Source organism: Lagopus muta, chromosome 19 (genome assembly GCF_023343835.1).
Source record: "Lagopus muta isolate bLagMut1 chromosome 19, bLagMut1 primary, whole genome shotgun sequence".
In the NCBI taxonomy this organism is placed as follows: domain Eukaryota; kingdom Metazoa; phylum Chordata; class Aves; order Galliformes; family Phasianidae; genus Lagopus; species Lagopus muta.
The window spans coordinates 8287888-8311305 of NC_064451.1; the positions used below are offsets into that span (position 1 = coordinate 8287888).

The 23418-nt window shown below is 45.5% G+C and overlaps 2 protein-coding genes across 9 annotated transcripts in view; both read right to left on the reverse strand.

Moving 5' to 3' along the window:
- Positions 1 to 293: 293 nt before the first annotated feature.
- Positions 294 to 12800, reverse strand: TRAF1 (TNF receptor associated factor 1). 3 transcript variants are annotated; one of them, XM_048966339.1, is made up of 11 exons: positions 12440 to 12800; positions 10890 to 11111; positions 10279 to 10363; positions 8565 to 8663; positions 7409 to 7570; positions 5646 to 5717; positions 5306 to 5374; positions 4617 to 5054; positions 4071 to 4248; positions 3343 to 3491; positions 294 to 2504 (listed from the first exon to the last, which is right to left on the reverse strand). In XM_048966339.1, exons 2-11 carry the CDS (start codon positions 11096 to 11098, stop codon positions 2289 to 2291), a joined length of 1677 nt encoding a protein of 558 aa, XP_048822296.1. In that variant the 5' UTR covers positions 11099 to 11111; positions 12440 to 12800; the 3' UTR covers positions 294 to 2288. The 3 variants fall into 3 exon arrangements, with proteins under 3 accessions (XP_048822296.1, XP_048822298.1, XP_048822297.1); XM_048966341.1 differs by having other exon boundaries at positions 5306 to 5371; positions 12440 to 12799; XM_048966340.1 differs by having other exon boundaries at positions 10890 to 11108; positions 12440 to 12518.
- A 4609-nt stretch (positions 12801 to 17409) lies between these two features.
- C5 (complement C5) overlaps positions 17410 to 23418 on the reverse strand; it is a 29294-nt gene continuing 23285 nt past the window's right edge. Inside the window, exons 41-43 of one of the 6 annotated variants that reach the window (XR_007380657.1) lie at positions 20894 to 23223; positions 20300 to 20369; positions 17410 to 17600 (exon numbers count right to left, since the gene is read on the reverse strand). Coding sequence is in view for 1 of the 6 variants with exons in the window: in XM_048966223.1 (XP_048822180.1) it covers positions 23094 to 23223 (130 nt within the window). In the remaining 5 variants the exon portion in view is untranslated. Of the gene's footprint in view, positions 17601 to 17645; positions 23224 to 23418 lie in introns of those variants that run through there. The other 5 variants (XR_007380655.1, XR_007380658.1, XR_007380656.1 and 2 more) reach the window with 5 other exon arrangements.

Below are 23418 nucleotides of genomic sequence, written 5' to 3' on the forward strand. Positions count from 1 at the left end.
TCACACCCAAGGACAGCCCTTCCCTTTCTGCTACGAGACAGCAGCTCCATACAGAGGTGTGTTTTGCAAACAAGCCTGAAGCAGAGCAAGGATGCAGACCCCCACCCTCCCACCCCCCCCAAGGCAGCAACCACTGCTGTCAGAGCTCAGCCCACCGCTGCCTCACAGCAACAAGTGGGGTTTGCAGCACGGCTCAGCAATTCCCACTGCAAGCTGCTGTATCACATCCCCGGGTTGCTCAGTTCCCTCTCCTGCAGTTAAAATGATACACAAACCTTTTTTATGTTCGTGAGCTTTATTTGGGGAATAAACGAGACGGTAAGAAAATATGAATGATTAGAATAAATACAGCACTTGTCAGAATTACACAGCCATGAAAAGGAAAATATTTTTAGGCACATTACTGCAGTGTGGGCGGGAGGTCTGGCACAGTGCTGGAAAAATAACTTTCTGTCCCTGAAAAATGTCTTAAACATGAGAGAAAAATGACAGTGAGTGTGCGTGTGTGATGGCAAAGAACACTCAGCTCCTCCCCAAACAACCCATGGCAGATATTTGTTTATGAAGTGGGTTTGTTGGTTTTTTTTCTGAAATGTGGCACTTCATCACAACTGGTTGTGTAAAATGAGGATGCTCTGTCCCTGGAGGTGTTCAAGGCCAGGTTGGATGGGACCCTGGGCAGCCCAGTCTGCTATGAGATGTGAAGGTCGGTGGCCCTGCATGTGGGAGGGGGGCTGGAGATTCATGATCCTTGAGATCCCTTCCAACCCAACGACTCTATGAAAAGGGCACTGTTGAGATAGAAGGGAGAGTTCTGGAAAATGTGCCCATAGGTCTGGGGGGAGCATGCAGCACAGGGCATGCAGCAGCTCTGAGGCAGCTGCTGTTCCTTGGTTGTTCAATGGACAGTTTCCCCTTTCCCTTCTCATGCAGTGAGTATAACAATTCTGCCAGTTTTGCTTTTTCAAGTGATTCTTGGGAAATGTTGCAGAGGAAAAAAGGAATATAGTTACAGAAAAGATTTTCAATCATAAATAAACACCTGCCTCTGTCTGCAAGATCAGGCCTTGGGTCTGCATCCTACGCCTGCACCCATCCTGCAGAATGCCTTGCAGGCCAGGAGCAGCAGCTGCACTGAAGGCATTGACCAGGCATGGACCAGCAACTGCTGCAGCCAAACCCAGCCCAGCTGCACTGATCCACCAACAGGTTCTGAAGCAGCAAATGGAGAGCACCAGCTTTAGTGCTTTTGGGGGGATAAAGTCCAGCATTTGAATTTCACATACATCCAACCATTTCCAAGTTTAACTTGATTGTAAAAATAACTTTTATTCATTCCTCGCCTCTTAAAGAAAAACATTTCTAGCAGGTACTTCCATGTTAGCATGTGAAGCACATTAAAGATCAATATTTCCTAATAAGTCACTTGCCTCAAAGCTTCAGAAGTGAGGGAGCACTTTAAGCCCAAGCCCCCCAGGGCTCCTTCCCACTGCTGAGCTGCCAGCCTGGCCCTGCCTGCTGTTAACCCCCACAGCTCCACGGCTGAGGTGGGAAAGTCAGAGTGCCACTTTTGGAAACACCAGAGGCAACTTTCCCCAGGCACAGTGTAACCTGGTTTCATTCCTCATGCAGCAGAGCATCTCCATACAGAGCACATAAATACAGGTACATAAATAGCAAGAAATAAATCATCCAGTATAAGGATTTGAAGCTGCCAGTGCTACTCACAGCTTTCAGGGTCCTCAGAAAGCACAGACACCCACCAGAGCCTATGGGAGGGATCTGCCCCATCCCTGCTGGGGAGCAGCACAAGTCCCACAGTGCAGGCAGCACAACGGGTACATCAGACCTGGGAATGGTGGGAGAGGGAGCAGCACTCCTTGCTGCTCCCAAGGGTGTGCAGAGCCCTGCAGCCCTGCAGCACACCGCCCTCAGCCCCAGGGTGCCCTGCCAGAACAGCACACCTGGGCAATGTGGGGAAGGAGCTCCCCTCGACCCACCTGTGCATGCAAAGGGGAGCAGCTGTGATCTACATCTAAAGCAGAGTTTGGGCTGGTCAGTGACATAATCACAGCCCCCACGTGCAATAGCATGCTCTGTGTGGGAAATGTGTTTGCACACCCAGCAGCAACCACAGCGAGCAGGCAGACCCAGCTGATCCCAGCCAGTGCAGGGGGACGAAGGCCCAGCTCTCCAGACCAATGCAATGCCTCAAACTGATGTTTCTTTTCTTGCAAACAAATGAATTGCAGTGGGTGATTTACCAGACACTCAGTTTTCAGAAGTTACTAATTTGTATCTATGATGCATTTAAGGAAAAGTGTATCTTCTTTCACATAGGCGTGCTTTGGGGACTGCAGTTTGGTCAGAGGGAGGAAGGTGGGACAGCCGCTGGCAACATTCATGTCGTGCACAGGTCTCTGAAAGGAAGCAGAAGCCAAGTCTGGGCGGAATGCATCAATAATGTGCTCTCTGTTGTTTTGGTCCAGCAACATAAATGTAACCTGAAAAGCAGAATGCAGCAATGATGAGATACTGGCCCGAAAACTGAACAGAAAATGTTGGAGACAAACGTGCAAACACTGTGAGAGCAGCTGCATGCTCTACTGACCATTAAATGTAAGCTATAATGAAGATCTCACAGCATACAAGGTTGATTAATGGGAACAAGGGAGACTGTAACAGTTCCCAGATGAAATATTTAGAACTTTGCCACCCATGAAATGAAATGAAATGAAATGAAATGAAATGAAATGATATGAAATGAAGTCATTATAGACAATTGTATGTTGCAAAGACTTTTTCTCTCTCTTCTGACAACTTAAACTCCAGGTTTGGTTCCAGTCATTATATTCATTCTGGTGCTGTGGTTTGGAACCAAAACAGCTCCACTGTCTGTATGCACATATAAAAGACAAAACCTATAGAATGACTCCATTTTAGTATCACTTTTATTAACCCTGTTAATAAGCTCTGTCAAATACAGATGAACTTTTTTAATGCAGTGAAGATTGAGAACTTTGATTACTATTTTTTTGGCTGCTAAACAGCAGTAAGATCATCTGCATGAAAGGCTTACAGAATCACTCCCATTGGAAGGCAGATGCTGAACAGAGAGATCAGAACCTGTGCATACTTTCACTGTTCCACCATTGCTGCATTATCAGATTGTACTCAAAAACTTCAGAGATAAATTGTGACCCAAGCATAGAGCATGGTGCATAAGTCATCATGCAAGAAGATGAGAAAACACTCCCTCCTCCACTGTCACATTCACCTGAGTCCCCTGCCAAAAGCAGAAGGGGTAAGCTTGGATCAGATGTGAAATGCTGCCCTTTTTACCTTGTGCCTGAAAGGCCACGGGAGCAGAGCATCGTAGTCTCCTTTCATGACAACAAAGAAGAGGGATATGTGGGTTCCTTTTCCCATCCCATCCCCATTCAGATAAATCCTCAGGCACACCTTGTAGCCATACTTTGCAGTGTAGAACGCTGAAAATCACAACGCTTCATTAGTAAAGCCTCCTCTGCAAACAAGGCAAAATGAGTGTTCTGACATATTACAGAAAGACTTGTGCCAAATTTGGTGCCACAGAGATGAGGAGAACAACAGGTCAGTACAGCAAATAAACAGGGAGAATACAGTGGCTGGAATCCTTCTAATCCCTCATACCTTGGTAAAAAATACCCGTTATTAGCCACATAAGGATATTTTCCCTAATTAAATCACTTCTCACACAGGAGATAACTGCAGCAGGAGACCATTCAGCACCACCAAGAGCCAAGGCTGGGGGTTAGACAATGCAGATCCAGCAGATGTCACTGCAAGTAGCTGCAGCAGAGGGCAAATTGCAAAACAAAAGTCCAGGGGAGAACACAGCTCTGTGGCAGAGTACAGCACAGCTGCCCTGAGTAACAGGCAGGAGAGCAAAATGCCTTCACACAAACAGCACCTGAGCTCAGGGAACTATTTTAAAGCACCTCCCATCCAGAGCAGAAAGAAGCATCATTCCAGAGAAATCAGTGCATCCTAAAGGATGGAGATGTGCTCACTCTGTCTGCTGTGTTTACCTGGTGAGTACAGACTGACTGCTCTGCCCGTCACTGAGTCCTGTAGCTTCTGGCTAACATCTGTGATCTTCCACAAAAAGACCCCATCGTAGGAAGTTTGCTCAGAGAACAGAAGGCTCTTATGGAGCCTGCTCAGGCCTGCGTCCTTCTGGGTCAGGCAGCAATGCAACTCTGCAATCTAGGAGGAAAAACAAAACAGTTCTCAGCCAACTCCATCCCCACGCACTGCAGAAGCAGCAGAATTGTCCCCAGGTCCTCACATCCTTGGGGGTCTCCTCTGATTTCTTTTGGCACATTCTTAATGCACAAGGCAGTACCCATGTGCCTAAAGGTGGTTTCAGAGAGCAAATATTAGTGATGCTCATGCGAAAAAAAACATCCAAAACAAGAGAAGGATCCTGCTGATGTGTCCAGAACACAACCCTGCACAGCCTCAGTGCCTGTGCTCATCTCCATCCCCATCTCTCCAGCACCTCTCTCTGATATGTGTAAGTACTTGTTATCTATACAGCAAGAACAAATCCAATGCTGGTCATAAATATTTACCTTCAGCTCAAGGCCTCGTATTATATTCTGATCAAGTTCACTCTGCCTCCGAAACGCTGTGATTTCCAAGTTGGAGGTCTCCACTTCTTTATTGAGCACTGCCACAATATTCTCAAACACATGTAGCTTATTTTCAAGCTCAGAAATCACCTTCTCCCTCACTAGCTGCTGTACGATAGATTCATCTCTGGGAACAGAAGTTCTGGTTAAACAGTCTGCTTCCAGATCCCCATTGATGTGCAGACTGCCTGGGATGCACAGATCAGAGATGCTTTTTTCTGCACCGTTCACATTCAGCTCTGTCTGTGGGATGAAACCATTTGCAGCTTTGGAAGCAGTGCTCAGGTTTGCCTTCAGCTGCTTTACGTACTGCAGCAGAAGCAGCATGTGAGTCCCAACTGCAGCTTTTTCATGCTCCTTTATCACCTCTTTGCTGCCCTGTAAGAAGATATGGTTAATACATTCTCCATACAAATATCATGGGGCCAAATAAAGCCACAACACAGAGCAAACTGCACCTTACACGCACCCTGTAGCCATGGCAGCTCCAACATCACCTCTCCTGATCTACTAAAAATGGGCACAGCTCTTTCTTTCTTTAAAGACACATTTAAATCAAGGCCTGCTGCCCTGGTGAGGCCACAGGCACAGGATGGAGCTGTGCTCTGGAAGGCAGCACTTTCACTTACCCCAAAGGAACAGCCAACCTCAGAAAACCGACATCCATCCGTGCTGCCTGAGAGCCCAGAACGGTTCTGCTGGGGAAAAAGAATTGGAAAAGTGAGAAAATAATCAAATAGCAGCTTCCAGGGATTCTTTTATTTACCTACAAACAAATAGGCTGATTTAATAAATTAACTGGGGAGCAGCAAAGTGAAGCTATTCAAGAGAGCTATGCCAGGATGGAAAAAGCACCCAGATATAAATGTCACATCTGAAGATGTTCTCAGGTGATCATTTCACCTACATGAAGATTTTATTTCACGAGTTGAAATAAAACTGTACTGTATTTACTCATCTTTTACCCACCTTTTCGTTTGATGGTGTTTCTGCTTGCACATGCTTCTGCTCTCTATATAAATTGCCTTCACATGAATGCTTCTGTCATTAAAACAAGAAGAAAGGAACTGAGTACATCAGTAAAACGCCTGAGCATCTTTACTGAAGAGTCTTTGAAACACAGCTTCTCTTTGGGAGTGCTACTCCCCCTTCACAGGCAGTTGAAGTTCAGAGGGGCTTTTATGCACTACATTCTGCGCAAGTCTCCTGCTTCCTTCCTAGAAGGTACAGATTTGAGGAAAATAAAGGATCACTACAGCACAACAAGCTCCACAACACACGTCCAGAGAATGACTGCTACTGACCTCACTATTCAACACTGCAGTGTTTTCAGGCTTCTTTACAGACAGGATAACGTTCAGAAATTTGGGACTAAGGCACATCTGTTAAAGGCAGGAGCTGCTGTGCCCTCCCAAGCAGTTGGCTGTACAGGGACAGACTGGGGGGCTTCTCAAGCTAAGCTTCCAAGCCAACAGCTCTTCCTCCCAGCCCAGCAGGTCAGTTCAGTGACAGAGCTTCAGATGCAATGCCAGTCAATGAAAGTTCCAACTCTGATCTGACACTTACAGGGCATCAAGCTTCTGAAAACTGCTTACAGATGCTTTGCAAAGTCATCCTGCAAAGTTGGACACAAGACTGACAATGTAAAGGTCTTGCTCAGCTCAAACTGTAGTACGAGCACTGTGTGCACACCTATACACACAGTGAATGCAGGTGGGCAACGGAACAGGGAGCGAATAAACAGAAACCCAAAAATAAACTGGCTTCATACAGTTTGTCCCACGTGCAGACACTTCTTGGATCCTGATTATTTTGTGCATAATATCCTGCGTTTTGAAGGCAGGAATCCAAGTGTTCCATCACGACTTGCTAATGCAGAATGCATCAGAGCTAACATCAGGCTTCCTGTCTTTCCTGGCTGCGAGGAGATGAAAATAATTCTGCCTTTGGTTCACACTACTGCTGCAACTTGTGCATTTAACACAGCAACTGTCAGCTTTCAACTCAAACCACACAGGGGTGGTTTTGATCTTAAGAAATGCCCTCGCGTGCCGGCACATTTCCTAGAGCAGTCTGGAATTTTATGAAGTCATTTCACCTTCAGTTCTGAAGTTTCTCTTTCGATCCCCAGAAACAACACCACAGTTTGTTTCCTCCCTCGAACTCACTTTGAATGCTGTGCATCTGAGTGATTGCACAAGGTGTGTGTTTATTTTCTTACTCACTGCTGGTTCTCTCCTTCAGATCTTTGGTTTCCTGGGGCAGTGGGGCTGGAGGAGGTTTATTTCAGGTATGGGAATGCAGAAGTCATGAGACCAGTGACTGATTGGTAAAGGTGGAGAGAATGAGAGCAGTGGCTCACTGCTGCTGTATCTTCATACAAGCATCTCTTATCTATCTAAAATACCAATCCATTCACATAAGAACAGATCATTTTCTATCACTTCACAGCTGCCCCAGCACACCATTTCTATTCTAGAGCAGTTTCTATTTGCTCACTTTGTGTCCTTGGAGCACTCCCACCATCTGCACCACTTTGCTGCTTCAGAACGAGGGAAAACAAAGAGCAACTTTTAAAATGTCAAGATGAGCATGGAAAAATTAGCAAACCTTGAGAAACGAAAGGCACTTCTCATGCAACAGCAGTCAGCAAATCGGGATGAAAAACACGATGATAAAGTAATTAAGCCATTCATACAGAACCCTTATTTGAAACCAATGAACGTTCTTACTTGGTACTCACTGCTGGATGAGCTCTGCTTACACTTGTGACACACGGTCATGTTATTAACACATCCGTTTTCCAAATGATCTGCAAGTTTCTTCCTCATCACCACGTGCCCACAGCCAGTGTGACAAGGGATCAAAGCATATTCACACAGAATCTGATGCTCCTGGAAGCCAAAAGTTACAAACCCTAACTTAAACTGCAGATAAACACTCATCTGTAAACAGCACCCATCCCTGCAGCGTTGTTTGCATCTCTTCTAACCTCGATCAATGACCCACTCTGCAGTGATACCAAAATTACTGTTGAAAAATCCACAGTCTTTCCTGCTTTGTTTTGTTTTGTTTTGTTTTTTTGATGATTTTTAACTTAAGCAAACAATCACATGAAAGAAGAAAAAAAAAAAGACAAAGCCCACACAACTTGTGATTAATTCCAACAGCAGCTCTATGCTGCTCGGACCTGCAGGATGAGTGCAGTCAGAGTGCTGACATCCCTGCACAGCCCCAGGGGGGGGCAGAGCCATCGAGCCTCCGTGCAGCAGTCAGGGTGCATCTCTCACCCACCTTCAGAATGACTTCTACAACACTCCCTTCTCACTGTTTGCACTTTCTCATCTCGCCAAGGAAAAAACATCAGCATGATTTCTCCCATGGCAATGTCCAACAGCTCTGCTGCCATACAAACACAATATTGAACTGAAAATGTTTCTCCCAGCCTCTTCTACTGAAGCTTCTATGGGTGCTGTGTCACAGCCGATTTTGTCTTCAGAAGGAGATGCCCGTCCCCTAAGAAATGCCTCAGAAATGCCAATTTCCATCACACGCTCAGCTCTCAAATCCCTTTTGCCACAACACCGTTGCCGAGAGGGGCTCCAATTCTCAAATTTACAACACAGAGCAAACCAGGTGGGTTTGTCTTAAAGAGGCCAACGCTCCAACAGAAAAACAGTTCTTCCCTCAGGGGCTGAGGCCCTGGCACTGCCCAGAGCTGTGTGTGCCCCACAGATGGGCCCTGCAGGGTGAGCTGTGGGGCAGGCAGCCCTCACAGGGGGCTGTAGGGAAGGTTTTAGGGGGCTGCGAGGTCCCTCCCACCCTCAGCCATTCCATGGTCTGTGACTCCATGGTATTGAGAACAGCGAGCTGGAAATGCAAACGTACTTCGAAGTTTTTCATGGTACCACACCAACTGCATCCAAGGGTCACACAGTGCACTCTGAGCTCAGAAATCTCCTTGTTAATGGCAGCATCCCCAAAGGCCTGGAAAGCAAACGCAGGAAGGAAAAACCCTGGTCAGCATGCATTCCTGGGACAGGAGTTCAGTGACTGTGTCAAGATTTGTTTGACTTAGCAAGTATTTTGGTGTTGGTAAGAGTCAAATCATTATCAAATCACTTCATGGTTATGACTCAAAAATAAACCATTTGATGCCATCTGTATTTACTGCCAATACGCCCAACAGAACAGCTATTGCTCTGAGTTCCTCTTCACAGAAATCTGACACACATCACATGCTGTGGATGTGCTGAGGTGATCCTGAGGGTGCTGCTATGCAGACTCTATAATGGAAGTATTTAATTATTGGGGTCATTAACACCTCCTGAAGTGCAGCGGAGAGAATTGAGACTTCAGTGAGCCTAAGCTTCCCAGATAAGGGCTGTTTCCATTTACCACAGTGCTGTGTACTCACAAAATGTAAACCACGTGGCAGATGTTTTTTGACTCATCGATCTTTTTTCTTATGGCAACCACCAAGAATTGTACAATTATTCTGCAAATGAATAAACCCTGCACACTTTTAATATTGCATTTTACACTGGCACAGGAACAAGACAGTAATAAGAACACAATGCACATGACAGCAGATTTCCTAACACAGAAGTGAGTCAGGAAGTTGGAGGCTGGAGGGAGTCTTTACAATGAAAGGAGGGAAAAATATTTACCAATCATGTCCACACTTAAATAAAGGCACTGAAATCCTGATGAACAGCACTGCAGCAAGACTTGAATAGCGGGGAAGGGACGGAAGCTACCACAGAAGCTGGTCAGGGGATAAGATAATCAAACACATATCCTGATAGGGCCTTTTGTTCCTCTAGTGTAAGTACCTTATTTAAAATATAAACATATAATCAGATAGCAGAGGGAATAAACATGAAGTAAAACCGCAGCAAAGGTGAAGCAGAGATTATCAGGAAAAGATACGGAGCCAAGAACAAACCTGCTATGCAGCCTTTGTTAGTCATGCTGTTTACAAAGCCCAGACCCTTTGTTCTGGATGGGTCCATAGGCAGATCATCGTGCCTTTGTGGTGAAGACTTCCCAGCAAGAACCTGCCTGTGCAGATCAGCTCACCCAGCACCTCCACCCACCCACAGACTGCAGGAGGTCCCAGAAGACCCATGAGAATCCAAATGTTGTAAAAGAACCGACAGCCAACGCTCAGTAAGACTTCCATAGGGGTTAGCTGCACCCATCCGTGGTTCTAGGATGCCTGAAATTGTTACTGGGAAATTTATTGCAGAATTAAGGATATATATATATTTTTTTTTTCTGAGATCTTCAGTGTTAACTGCAGATTCATTACTTTGGTGCAGCCATATTCTATATTTTGCCTTCTTCCTCGCTGCCAGCTGACTATTGGGTTTCATTCTTGCCTAACAAATGTACACAGAACGTGTGTGTCTTGGTGCTCCTGCATGTAGTCAGAAAGAAAGGAAGAAGCTGAGCTGGGAGTGAGCCCTGTGTGTGTGCTCAGGACACAGAACAGTGCAGTGATCTGCCTGGAGAAACCACACAGCAGCACAAGAGAGCTCTGCAGAGCAGACCAGAGAACAGCAAGCGATACATGACTGAACTGTGAACCACAACTCACCCTTTCCTCTGCCAATAGGCTTCCTTCACTCAGAGTGCTGGGATCCTCCTCTTTACATTTCTGGCAAACTGGATTTTTATTGTTCCTGGAAAAAGAAGAGCAAAATAACAAAGGATTATTGAACTGGAGTTCAGGGGGTCTTTGCATATACACTAAAATAAATGAAAACATGGACGTAATTTCCACTCGGAATCCGCAGTCTTTGCTCACGAAAGGTACAATTATTGAAGACATTGAAGTAGAATAAATTAATAAATAACAAGAACCACCAACAAAAGCATAACGAAGCGAACCAAGCAAATAAATGCTGCCCTATTCCTCAAGACCAGGTCTTATTCCTCAAGGCCATCAATCCTACCTGTATTTCAGCAAAGTGAGAGCAGCCTGGATCAGGAAAAATAAAGCTGGAAGCTACTGAAGCAGTGCTAGAACCCTGCCACTGAACCTTGACTGCTGCTGCTTTCCCAAACACCAAGGCTACCATCAGCTCACACAGCGACTGCTGCTGCAACTTCACTGCCCACCTGCAGGGCAGATGTACTGTTTGCAAAGCTGAAAGCAGCAACACCTACTGAGCACACAGCAGTGCCAGCTTTGCAGTCAGGACCTACCGGACAATCCAGGACAGGCAGGCAGAGCAGTATCTGTGCCCGCAGAGCGTCTGCAGGGCTTTCTTCAGAACGTTGTTGCAGTTGCTGCACAGGTACTTCTGCTCGGGCACATCTTCACAGATGCTGGTGGGATATCCAAAAGGAAACTCGTTTTCATCGGGAGAAGAGCTGGGGATATCTTGCGGGCCTCCGCTTGCTTTCTCAGCCATCTGAAGGGAGCTGCTGGCAAAGAGGAGAGCAGGGGAGAGAAATGGGTGCTGCTCACTGCCTTGGGAGGGAGCACATCGGCACCAAGGCCACAGCACAGCCCCGAAGCAGTGCAGTCGTCATAGTGATCTGTTGGACTGAATGTGCAGCTGACGTGCATGACTAAATGTCACAGCAGGTCTGACGAGGGACCTGCAGGAAATTACTGTGCAGATGTAAAATTTCCCTCGAGCACAACGTGAGAATGGACAACACGCTAAAATGAAGCTCTGGGGTTTTCTGCTCGTGTTTGAGTTCATAGAAAGATGAAGTAAATGGTTCTATCATTTCAGAGCCACAATCCCAGCGGTTCATAACACACAGAATTATTTCCTGTACAGTAAATCCCCAACAATCTTCCATTTCCAGGGGCCAAAATTTGGGATTACACTTTATAGGCACAGAAATTGAACAACAGGTGTGCTGACAGTGACCTTCCTGAAGCCATAACATATCCAGCAACATGAAGAAAGGGAACCTCAAGGCCTCCACAAGCACCAAGTGCGTCGTGTGAAAAGGTGCAAGTATGCTCAGCATTGCTTCTGGTTAATGAGAGCAATGGAACACCGCTGGGAACGCACCCAGAACTGACTCTGGGGGTCTCGCTGTTGCTCAGAAATGCTCGCACTGCTGTTGCTGGAGGTACCCCACGTCCGTGTTGCAGTACTGGGGCACACAGCAGACACAGTGAGAGGCTGAGGTGGGACGGCAGCTGCGGCCCTGTGAGCAGCAGCCCGCCGTGTGTGGAGCCCGCAGCTCGCCTCCGAGCACCGCAGCCCACACGGACATCCGTGCCATTCCTCTCGGCTCCGCGGGCCGGCCGAGGGACGGAAAGCGGCGGGACCGGGACACGGGCTGCTGGGCACCCCCGGGATTTTAAACACCCCTTTAAGTAGCGTTTTCCGCCTTGCGGTTCAGGCCGCTCGCTCGGTACCGAAGGGAAGTCAGCGACGAGCGCAGGGCCCGCCGGTCCTGCCGAGAGCCGCAAGATGAAAACCCAGCGGGCAGCGGCGCACCGCGAGCTGCCCGAGCCCGGGAACAGCGGAACGGAGCCGGGCTGCAAACCGCGTGCGGGCGCCGTGCGCGTACGAACAGCATCGTGCTGCGCGTGCGGGACGGGACGGGACCGGCACATCCACGAGCGGCCCGGGCCGGAGAGGAGCCCGGCAGGGCAGCGCGGCACGGCGGGGCGGCCCCGAGCGGGGCGGACGGGATCCGAGCGGCGGCTCCGAGTAGCTGCCGCGCCCGCCCCCGGAGCCCCGGCGGGGCCGGCACGAGGCGGGGCCTTCACCCGCTCCCCTTACCTCAGCACGCCGAGGCGGCACGGAGAGGCGCAGCGCCGCGGGGAGCGGAGGAGCGGCCTTGGGCTCCCGGGGGGGCGGGGCCGGGATCGGGCGGGGGGAGCGGCGGCCCGGGGCGGGCGCAGGGCTCGGCGGGCCGGCGGATAACGCGGTGATGCCGTTACGTCCCGGGGTCGGTGCGGCGCCGCCCGGTCGCTCGGAGCATCGTCGGAGAGAAAACCGCCCCGTGCCCGCGCGCCCAGCCGTAACCGGAACGCCCGGCTTTGCTATCGGCCCTGCGGCCTTTGCGGTCCCGGCGCCAGGCGCGTGCACGTGCTGCCGGGGTGCGCGCAGCGCTGCGGGGCCTTTGGGAGCTGAAGTTTCGCTCTCGGGATAAGGCGGGTTTGCTGTGAAATCATGTGCTGCAACCGCGGCGCCCGGGGTTCGGTAAGAAGAGTGTTTCAGATGCAAATCTGTTCGTTCCTCCCGGTGAAAGACACGTGGGGAATACTGCTGGGGGTGTCCCAGCAGGAAACTAAACATGAAGAGGTCATGCCCTAGCTGCTTCCATTGGTTTGTTACTCTGCAACGCTCACTGGCATTCATAGCCAAGTACAGTGTGCCAGCACCGCACCGTGCTTGGTTATCACTGAGTGTCTGATAGCTTCTGGGCTGTGTTTGCTCAGATAACAGTGCCACTCGTGCTGCTGTCACATGGGCTGATTGCCCTCTTGCCACAATTACAGATTACCAAACTGATTAGAGCTGTATTAAATCACAGATTGGAAGGAGGGAGCTTCTAGGAACAAGGCAGCCTTGCAGACAACAGGAACTATTAAAAACATCTGCACAACACAGAAGCATCTTTACATAAGCAGGTAACTGCTCCGGCTCCTTCACCATTTTGGGCTCTTCCTTCTGCAGCTCTCACCCCTCCTTCAGCTCCTTTGCCACACAGGCAGTGTCTTTCCACAGCTGCACCCTGTAGACCACAGAACCACTACGCAAGACTGAAGGATCAAGAATTTGGTCCTTCGCTTTGCCAGAGGCCCTTTAATTACATGCCTTTGGGTTAGACTGCCTTTGGCAAGCAATGCGTGTTTTTTTCTCTTTTTTTTCTTTTTCCTGAAGGTTTTAACAGGTAAGAAATGATGATGCAGAGGAAAGCGTCACTGTAGAGAAAAGGAAAGCTGAGTTGGATGGAGCCTATTGCCACAGGTCAGCTTTAGGGCACTCATCTGGCTTACTGCCCTACATCACAAGAGCATTTGGGTGAACCACAAACTCACTGAATGCTTCCACCTCCCTCACTGCAAAGAGGGAACAGCGTTTATTCCCTTTGGCAAACCACCACCATCCCAGCAGTGAAAAGCACCAGCGGCAGCTCAGCAGTGTTGTTCCAGCACAAGCAGATGGGAGCACACGTGTTCTGTGCTGCAGCCGTGGTACCTGCACACACAGCCTCTGTGAGAGCAACGGTGTGAGCAAGAGCTGGTGACAGTCTTGTAGAAGAGGAGCAGTGTGTCAGTTTTATTAGCTACTTCTGAGGTACCCAGTTAACTACTGAGATCCACCCGCAGGAGCAGAAGGCTTGCCTTACAGAATCACATGTAATGTCTCTTCATCTCCACTTCTCTCTACTTCTCTGTGCTACACGTAGATTTGTGGATGCTCTGAGTACAGAGCTAAGAATCTACGAGGACACTGTGGTCTGCCTGAGCTGGTATGGCTTCAGACGTTCGCTGTCATTGCTTTATAATGAGCTGTGAGAAGTCATAGCAAGTTATTCTGGCAGAGAGCATTTCTGCCAGGAAGTGAGCTCATTTTTCAAGAGGTTCTAAAAGCAGTTCTGGATGAAGCAATTGTAAGTTTTTGGAAGTTGATAATTTCAGGAAGATTGCTGCTGCACCAATGAGGAGTTTTGGTTTGGGGCTGAAGGGACGCTGCGTGCTGTCACCTTCCAGGCCACCCATCCAGGCTGCCAGCTTGCTCCTCCACTTCTGCCTCAAGAGTTCTCGAAAATACGGCACCTCAATCTCAATAGGTGCTGAATTACACAAAGAAACGAGAGATAAGTTTTTGGTACTTTCCAAACTAGATATATTTCCTCTGACAAATTTCCCCCATATGAGATCAGTTAACTGAAAACAGGATGTGGCTCAGAGGGACCGACCTCTGCAGCATCATTTCACTGCAGAGCCATTCCTACCACAGCTCACGGCGTTACTATTTAAGGAGAATGTTCACTTATACATCTGAGAGAAGAAGCTCATGAGGGAGTATTTATAACTTGAGTGTTGTCCTTTTAGAAGCGTCCAAGAGCTTGAGTTTTTAGTATGTATACAAATGGCACATTTGGATGCTAAGCGTTTGAAAGACTGCAGTCAAAGTGCAAACAGTGCTTTCAAGGCCGAGAATCTAATTTCAGACAGAAAAAATGCTAGAAGTAGGGAGGTCTCACACTATGAAAACACACTTTTCAGTTAGTGTAAAATATCTGGAAATGCGTCTGCATCCTAGGAAACGCTGAAAAATGGGTAAAACACAGGAATGAAAGCTGGTTAGTAACAAAGCACCCGGTGCCCATGGGGCACAGTACTTCCAGGAACCAGAGCTCAGTGCTCCAAGCCGAGATCCCCACCTGTGTGCACAGCTGAGACCAATTCACTCTTCATCTTCTTTGCTGTCACCTTCCTGACTTTAGCCCCCATGAGATAGACCTAAGTAGAGTGGTAAGATTCCATCCATTCACCCTCTAGATTTTCAAATAAGAACATGAAGAGCCGTGCACTTCCATCTTTTGTTGTCCTTATCACACGTGAGAGCTTTGCTGCAGCTCCATCCCTTACCTGCAGTGTGATGGCACATGGCCAGCTTCAGCTCCACGTGGTGCCACTGCCAGGACCTGGCCCCACTCACATGAAAGAGCTGGAAAGATTCCCACTAACTTCTGGAAGAGTTGGACTCTGCTCCTCAAAGAGACATCAGGAATCAATCTTTTTTTCCTTTACCCCCTTCTCTGCCTCTACATTTTCCCAGCTCATATTCTCTGTAGCACAGTATAATCCTCAGCTTCTCAGTACGCAGGGTTTCCCCTCCCCCTCAATAACGGGTGTTCTGGAGCATCTCTTCAGGATTTGTCAGGGGGAAAACAAAAAAAGCACCCATTAAAATGAGCATTATGCACCAATTCTCTGATCTCAGTGCTTCACTAAAGCAGCTCCACAACAGAAGCCAAGGAACCCATTGAAAGAAAGTAAAGAGAAGAAGTGTTTCTCTCCACCACGGTGTCCCAGATTGCTTCCTATGCACAGTACTACTTGAGAGTGAAAGCATCACAAAGAGACGACTGAAGCTGCTTTTAGGCCACCTATCACACAGATCTGTGACAGCAGGGACTGGTTGGTGGCACACCTGTGTCACTGCATCTCTGCAGCAGGAGAAGCACTGTGCATGGATGTCTGCAGCTGACGTGGGATGGCTTTTGGCAGCTTCAGCTGGTGAAGTTCTGCTTTCTGCTGCAGCCTGCCTACATCAAGGGTCTGCTCTGTGCTTGTGGTTGTGCTTCTGTTTCTCTTAACACACACAGAGCCTGATCTGAACTGGAAAATTCTGAGCTGCTTATTTCCATTCTTACTGCTCTGGAGAGAAGTCAGGGAACGGGAGCTGAGCCCAGCAGGAGCCTGCCAAAGAGCTCTTCCAGTGTTCTGGATGTAACGTGAAGAAACAAGCTAAGATTCAACATTTTCAACTATAAAGCAGTTGGCAAAGAATGGATATTCTATTGATAGCTCAGTTCATTGGTACAGAGCGTTAGAGAAATGATACTGGTAACAGAAATCTCAGCATATTTGGGACTAATTAGTGGAAACAGAAAATGGAAATACATTTCTTTAACAACATCTTCATTAATTCTCCTTAATGAGAGAAATGGAGGAAAGAGTGAAGGCCACAACCACACCATAACATTGCCAGTAGTTAACTCATGTTGTTAGTAAGATCACCTTCATCCTAAAGAGATGTTTAGAATATTATAGTGGGCAGAGGCAGAACAAGACAAAATCAGATGCATTTAAAGAAAAATGAAAGAGAAATAAAAAGGTGTTTTTAACACAGGAGAAGCCTGAATGAAAGAGGGAAGTTGTACATGGGAAAAAGCAGGCACAGAGAAAGATGGGTCTGTACTGTGCACAGACAGAAGCAAGCAGACAGCGCTTTAATGAATGAGCAGAGTCCTCTCATGAGGACAAGTATCTTGGCAGCTCTGCCAGTGATGGGACTCCAAAATCAGATCATCACAGAAAAGTTCCCAGCAGTGTCTTTGGTATTCGGCCAAGAAACCAAACCTTGAGACTCCTTGTTGAACATCTGCATCACAAATTGGGCACTGAAACCCCACAGCAAGTGAGCGGGGCACAAAGTGCTTAGGAAATGTCTCTGTGAATGAGACAGCAGCCCTGGCACAGTGAGGGCAGCTCTTCTGGTACAGCTGCAGCTCATGCCCAGCCTGTCAGCAGCACTAACATTCAAGCCTTACACTGCACATTACGTTTCATCAGGTATAAACTGGAGTGGAGTAACATGAATCTCTGTGTGTGGGGGGAGTGAGATGCTTTAAAAACACTTCCTCTTTGAAAAGAGATTTTCACTTTTTTTGTGACTCAGTAGTAGAAATACTACAACTGCAGATCTGGATATCAAATGTAAGGAGTACAGCTTCTCCAAAATAATCATAACAACGCTGATTTCCATTAGCTCTGTGGCCTCACTGTTTAAATTGCAGAGAACACATAATGGCCAGTGGAAAGAATGCACTGTTGAGGTTACAGTCGTAAAGCCAAGCGAGACAATGCAAGTCCATGTCAGGGCTCCCTTACATCGTGCTCCATCCAAGCGCTGAGCCTCTCTGCTTCTTTTTGAGAACTTTTTTGTGGCGCCAGCGGGGCTGCTGCCATTAAAAGACAACTGATTTTCCACTGTAAACCCCAATTTTTGTCATTCAATATCTCTGCCGATTCAGAGTGCATCACGTCTAACTTTCTGTTTGCTTTATTTACAGCAGGAATTGGCATTTCAGTTGTCAGGTAGCAGATGAAGGAATCACAGTCTGAACCACAGGGACAACCTGCACTTCATGCCTTCCAGCTACCAACATGGGTAAGCACCTGTGTGTAACTGATATTTCCTGGGACAGAAAGGAAAACAGCAATCCTTACTCAAGATTTCTCTGTGATTGTTTTCTAAACTTGAACGTTCTTTTTATGACAGTTGTGGCATTTAATGTGGTTCAGTATTTTCCAGGAACTCAGTTGCTGCTGGTCTGAGTTCCAAGTTCATTCAGAACTTGAAAAGCAACATTTAACACGAGGAATGGAATTCTGTAATGACCCAGCAACTGGCAAAACCGAACTCTTGGTTCCCAGGGGAATGAAAGAGCCAAACCCAGAAATTTCTGCTAATTAGAGGTGAAAACATCACTAAATACCTTAAAAATTGAAAGCATATGCAACTGCTATAAGGTGGTTTTTTACTGGAAAATAACTGGTGGCCGTGCCAAATTTCAGTGTGTTCTCATGTAAGAATTCAGCAGGAGATTAAGAACACATTTTTCTAGGAGACATGCAGAAATGTTAACGTTCACATGGGCTGTAAATAAGCCTCTGCAGGTAGGGCCAGAAGAAAGCTCACAATGGCTGAGAACCAAATCGGCAGCCCTCAGAAAAAGGACTTTTTAAATTACAAAATGATTTTCATTCCTAGGAAAAAACAGGTATGTGTTCATGTGTTCTCTCGTCTCTTCTGCTCACTTCTACACACATACTGTAAGTGGATCTGCTGACATGTGGAAACGACAGTTTGAGCTGAGTTTTGAAAAGATCTTTGAACTTGAAAGAAGCCTCACTGAGGATTAGATTCAATTATCTTACTGCTGTCTTTGTTTCTCCACCCTGAATAGGATCCCACCTGCAGGCTCAGAACGGAGCCTATATTGAACATTTCTATTGCTATGCAAAGATAGAAGCTAATTTCAGTGCGATGTCATGGCACTGCATTGCCCAAAGTGCATCTCAGTGGCTCACATAAGCAGTTTTCTCTTTCACCTGCTATTTAGCATGGTATGTTTTGCAGTCCACCAAGAAAGAAAGATGGCAGTCACTTACAGATACTCAACTTTTAAAAAGCAAGGCTTGTCACGTGCTGCAGGGACTTAGCATTACTAAAACTGTGGGGTATTTCTCACTCAGAAGAGTTTTGGCAGAACTAATCTGGCTCAGTCTGCTTAGGCCTCGTGACGCATCCAGAAAGATCACATACATAAATCATTTCTGTGCTGCTAATACAGCAGTGTGGCACCATTTGGCTTCCTTCCTACATTAGTCACAGTAGTTTGGTGCAGCACAAAGCTTTCACGACCAGACCAAAGAAGTGCAAGTTTCACGTGTCACCATGCACACCAGGGAGGAATTTGATCTGTTCAAGCCATTTATTAGCTTGGATCAACTGGATAAATTCCTGGTCACAAAATGATTTCTTCACTTCATTGCAACATTCAGTTATCTAAAAATTAGTAAAATGCAAATGGAAATGAACAGAAAAATACTTCTTAAATGCAAAATAAATAAACTTAAAACTAACGGGCTTGCTCAGTGTTAACTCTTTGTTGTTGTTATCCCAGAATTCAACCAACTCAGTTCTCCCATATCTGCCAAGAGTATTCAAGAGAGGAAATCACACTAGAATGGCATCTGGCAAATCTTCTTATTCAGATTCTGATCTGGAAAAGTATTAAAGGAGACTTAAATTACAATGACAAACCCCATTTCATTCACTTCGGTGGGTAGCGTGCATTGCTAGAAGCAACCTGCAATTCACTTCTGGAGACAAGTTTGACTGTCGTGTGCCATTGTGCCAATAAATGGATGTCAGAACAAGCCTGTGTGCCAGCAGCCCTTGTTGTCCTGCCAGAACCGACAGACCCAAGGCTGGTTGTCTCTCTTCTGAGAGAAGCAAGGGAGGCAATTTGGACTGAAGCACATGGTCCTTGGACAAGTGCATTACTGTGTAGACAGACTGGTAATCCCACAGAGGCCAGCCTCAGGATAAAATACAGAAATATAGTATTTGAATGCTTATTTCTCTGGAACCACTAAAGCTATAAGCCAATGATTCAGAGCCTGGAACATTTGGAGACTCGCACACCATGTACACAAACAACCAAGGAACAAAAAAACTGCACAATTCAGATTAAATGCCCTTTCTACTGTCCAGAATCCCCAGTAAGTATATAAGTACAGAATGTGTCTTGTAGTAATTCCCATTTTATAATACAGATGAGTCATCTAAACGGGGATTTTTCCAGGAATTTCTGTTCTTTTCTGAGATTAGTTGAGTACCTCAGGCCTATATGGCTAGAAATCACTAAGTTAAGCATGGCAGAATGTTCTAAACTCACCCCTATGCTACTTCCATTTTTCTCCTGTCTTACTGATAGGAGATACGGAAGCCTGCCAACATAATCCACATGTGTCAAGTGGACAAAGATATACCTGTTTTATACAATGATATCATTGCACTTTATTCAAATCAACGAGTTCTACCTCAGCAAGGGCAGCTGAGGCAGCATCTCTGTATTGAGAAACAAGAAATGTTTCCCAGAAGGTGTGTTGTTCTTGGAGATAATAGGGTTTCATAAAACATAGTTACCTTCACTACAATGTCATGCAGTTCAGAAGTTGGTTTACAGGTGGACTGCCCAGGCAACCTCACCAAGTTTTTAAGCATGTTTCACTCTGCAGTTTCAGTTTATACCTAATCAGTATTAGATACAGTGGTATCTTCTCATGCTTCTTAGAGAAGTACAGAAGATCCAAAAAAAGTACTCACAGAACCAACATTGAAATCAGCCGTGACTGTCTTCTTTCCAGATATTGAGCAGTCTGGATGGAGGGGATTCCTATGAGAGAGAAAACAGGGAATTTAAGGCTCTTGGACATGAGGCTTTTGGGTAGCTAGTCAATAAAAACGAACATGTGCAACTGCACTTTCTATCAAACTGTTTTGAGTTTTACTAGGAATCAACCTGGCCTGTGCCAGCAGCTGCGAGAGTGAAAATTGTCCCTTTATCTGCTACTTTCCTGGAGGCAAGGCAAGAGTTCTAGTGGTCAAATTCAGTTATCAAGTGCCAAAGCAACATTTATTGTAAATGATTCAGTCTACTGTGCCTTAAAGTGCAAATGAATGGCACAAATATTTTTTTCAGACTTGTTTTATTTTTTAAACAAGAATTCGGAGCGTAGAATTGAGTTCGTGTCAAGAAAGTGCAATAGGATACCTACAGAAGTTCAGAAAAGAGTCCAAAAGGAAAAGCTAGGGAATAAAATAATTTATGTCATAGACAGTAAATGAACTGCCTCCTGTTCAGTACACAATGTTTTAACTTGTAGCTTAAGCCCCATTATCATTACCGTGTGCACATACTTGCCAGTGCCCAGGTTAGTGCAGGAGCATGGACATTGTCAGGCTGAATTCCGAATTTCCTTCTTTCTGTGGTTTTAAATTAGACTAGATTCTCTCTAAAAGGCAGGAAGCAGCACCAGTGCACATTTCCTATTCCAGGTTCTCAAATACCACATGTCTTTCTGGGGAGAAATGAAGTAGCTCTGCTAAACTCCATAAAGCAAGTGAGCTGAGCAATCGGCCCCACTGCTGCCTGCAGCCACTCCGTGCTCAGAGCTCTGATCAGGAGAGGCTCTGCATCCCCTGCCCAGACGTTGTCCCACAGTCCCAATTGTAATGCTGGCAAATCCAGAATGTGCCCAGCAATCCCAGAGATCACAGCTCCTGTCCTTTGGTGGATTTGTTGACTAAGATCTCTGCAGAGGTGAAAGTCATTTTTCCTTCTGACACAAAATCGACTTCAGAGCTCTATACAGTAAAGTACGTGTGGTTTTCATCCACTAGGAAATGAGTGGAGCATTTTCAGCAGTTGGACATTGAAACTTTTCTGTTACAGTTCTTTTTTTCAGGGAGTGAGGCAGTAAAGCACTGATGTTTATAGGACCTGCACAAAAACTGTGTTCTTGCACTCCCTCTACTGTTTCTATCACAGTGGCAAACTGGGAATGCTTCAAAATCCGAGTGTATTCCTTTGTTTAAGATACATGGATGCCTAAATAAAAAGGGGAGTAATGTTTCCTAGCAAAAGAACTTTCAAAACTAAAGTAGCTTTGAAAAAACTAAGGATAAACAGCTCTATCTATCTGGAAAACGAGATATTATGCATGATTCAGTGCCATGGGCATAGCTGGGCAGTCTTTAAATTAACACAGAGCTCTGCTTTGTTATAAATACTAACAAATTCCACAAGAGTTTTACATATTACTGTAATAGAAACTATAGTGTTGTCACTTATTATCATAATTGTTCAAACAATTTTTTAATCAAGACTGCAGGGTTAATATCCAAAATTTGGTCTTCATAAAATAGAAGCTGTGAGAAATACAGTGCAAGTTTTAAAATGTTCTTTTTTTCTCTACATACTAACAATACCAGGAAAAAAAACAAGCCATCACATACAAGAACATTCAAAGTTGGTTCTAATATCTCATGTAACAACCTCTCTGGAGAGGACTTACCAAACCAGGTGATGACTGAAATTCTTAGCTCAGCAGCAGCAAGGGGAACTCCTCGATCCAAGCTCTCTCAGAGTGAGATTCCCCTGTAACACATGCTGTACTTTTCATTGTAACAGCATGACTAGTCTCTTTTTAGCCTTAATTTAACACTGCCATTTTTCAGTCACTAGACTAACACAGTTTGCATTATTTTAAGGGGATTTTCTCGTATTACAGCAAAATAATTTGCAAGTAACTATCTTCAATTCTTCAATGCAAGCAATTATAAGTTCATAACTGAAACATTGCAGCTATACTGAAGGTCATATTGACTGTTTTTCAGCATGATACATTCAGTTTGTTTAGTTACAAAATGTGAAGTTTCTGCCTATTGAATATGAACTGTAGGTTTCCAAAATGGCTTCTTTCTGCTGCAGGGAGTGGGAGCTGTTTGTCTGAAATACACTGCAGTGTTTCAATGCATTGTTGAAATAAATGGACTAGAACAATCTGTAATTTCTTAACTTAGTAAACCTTCAGCATTGTTTAATTTAAACATCTGTTACTCTGTCCAAATGATGAATGAAAAATGTTAAGTGCCTGGATACAACCAAAGGTTAAAAAAAAGCAAGATTCTGTCATCTGCAGGTCTAAGAAACTGAAAATTAAAGCTTTAGCAAAATTATTTAATAAACCATTTTATTTTTCCTTTTTTTAGTGTGTGCTGAAGGCAGGGTTGTTTTTACAAGACTTTGGATTTCAGTGTTCTGAGGCATTTTTGCTACTGGCAAAAGACAGTCTTTTCCATGTTATTTTTACAATCATTCTTTTTCAGTTCATCTGACTTCAAATGTCTTTGAAGTCTTCTGCATTATTCTCCCATCCAAGCTCAAAAAACATACTTTGAAAATTACCAGGTAATAAAAAAATGGCTATGCAATACAAGCCAAGAGTTTTTTCCAAGGTAATAATCATGACAGTTAAGTTCTAGAATTACTAAACAACTGAGGATTTCTTAAATGAGATGTGATCTGTGTTTTTAATTTAAAAATTCTCCACGTAGATCAACAGCCACTGATGATGAGATCTTCAACGAAATCTTCCATTCTGTTTAAGAACTCCTGACAAAATGTACATGCTGTATTTGAAGGCCACCACTCAATCCAAGTGCTGGAGTCCAAAGGATACTGGAACCTAAAAAAAAAAAGGAATCAACAATGCTCATATTTTAAAGTAAGATTTGGGGAGAAAACCATCAGATAGAAAAAGAAATACAATAAGAAATAGCTTGCTTTCTGTTCATAGCCCTATTTTAAATTTACACGGCTGAAAACACATTGGTTGACTGACTGCTGGTTGAACTGATGCTTAAAAAAAAACACATCAGAC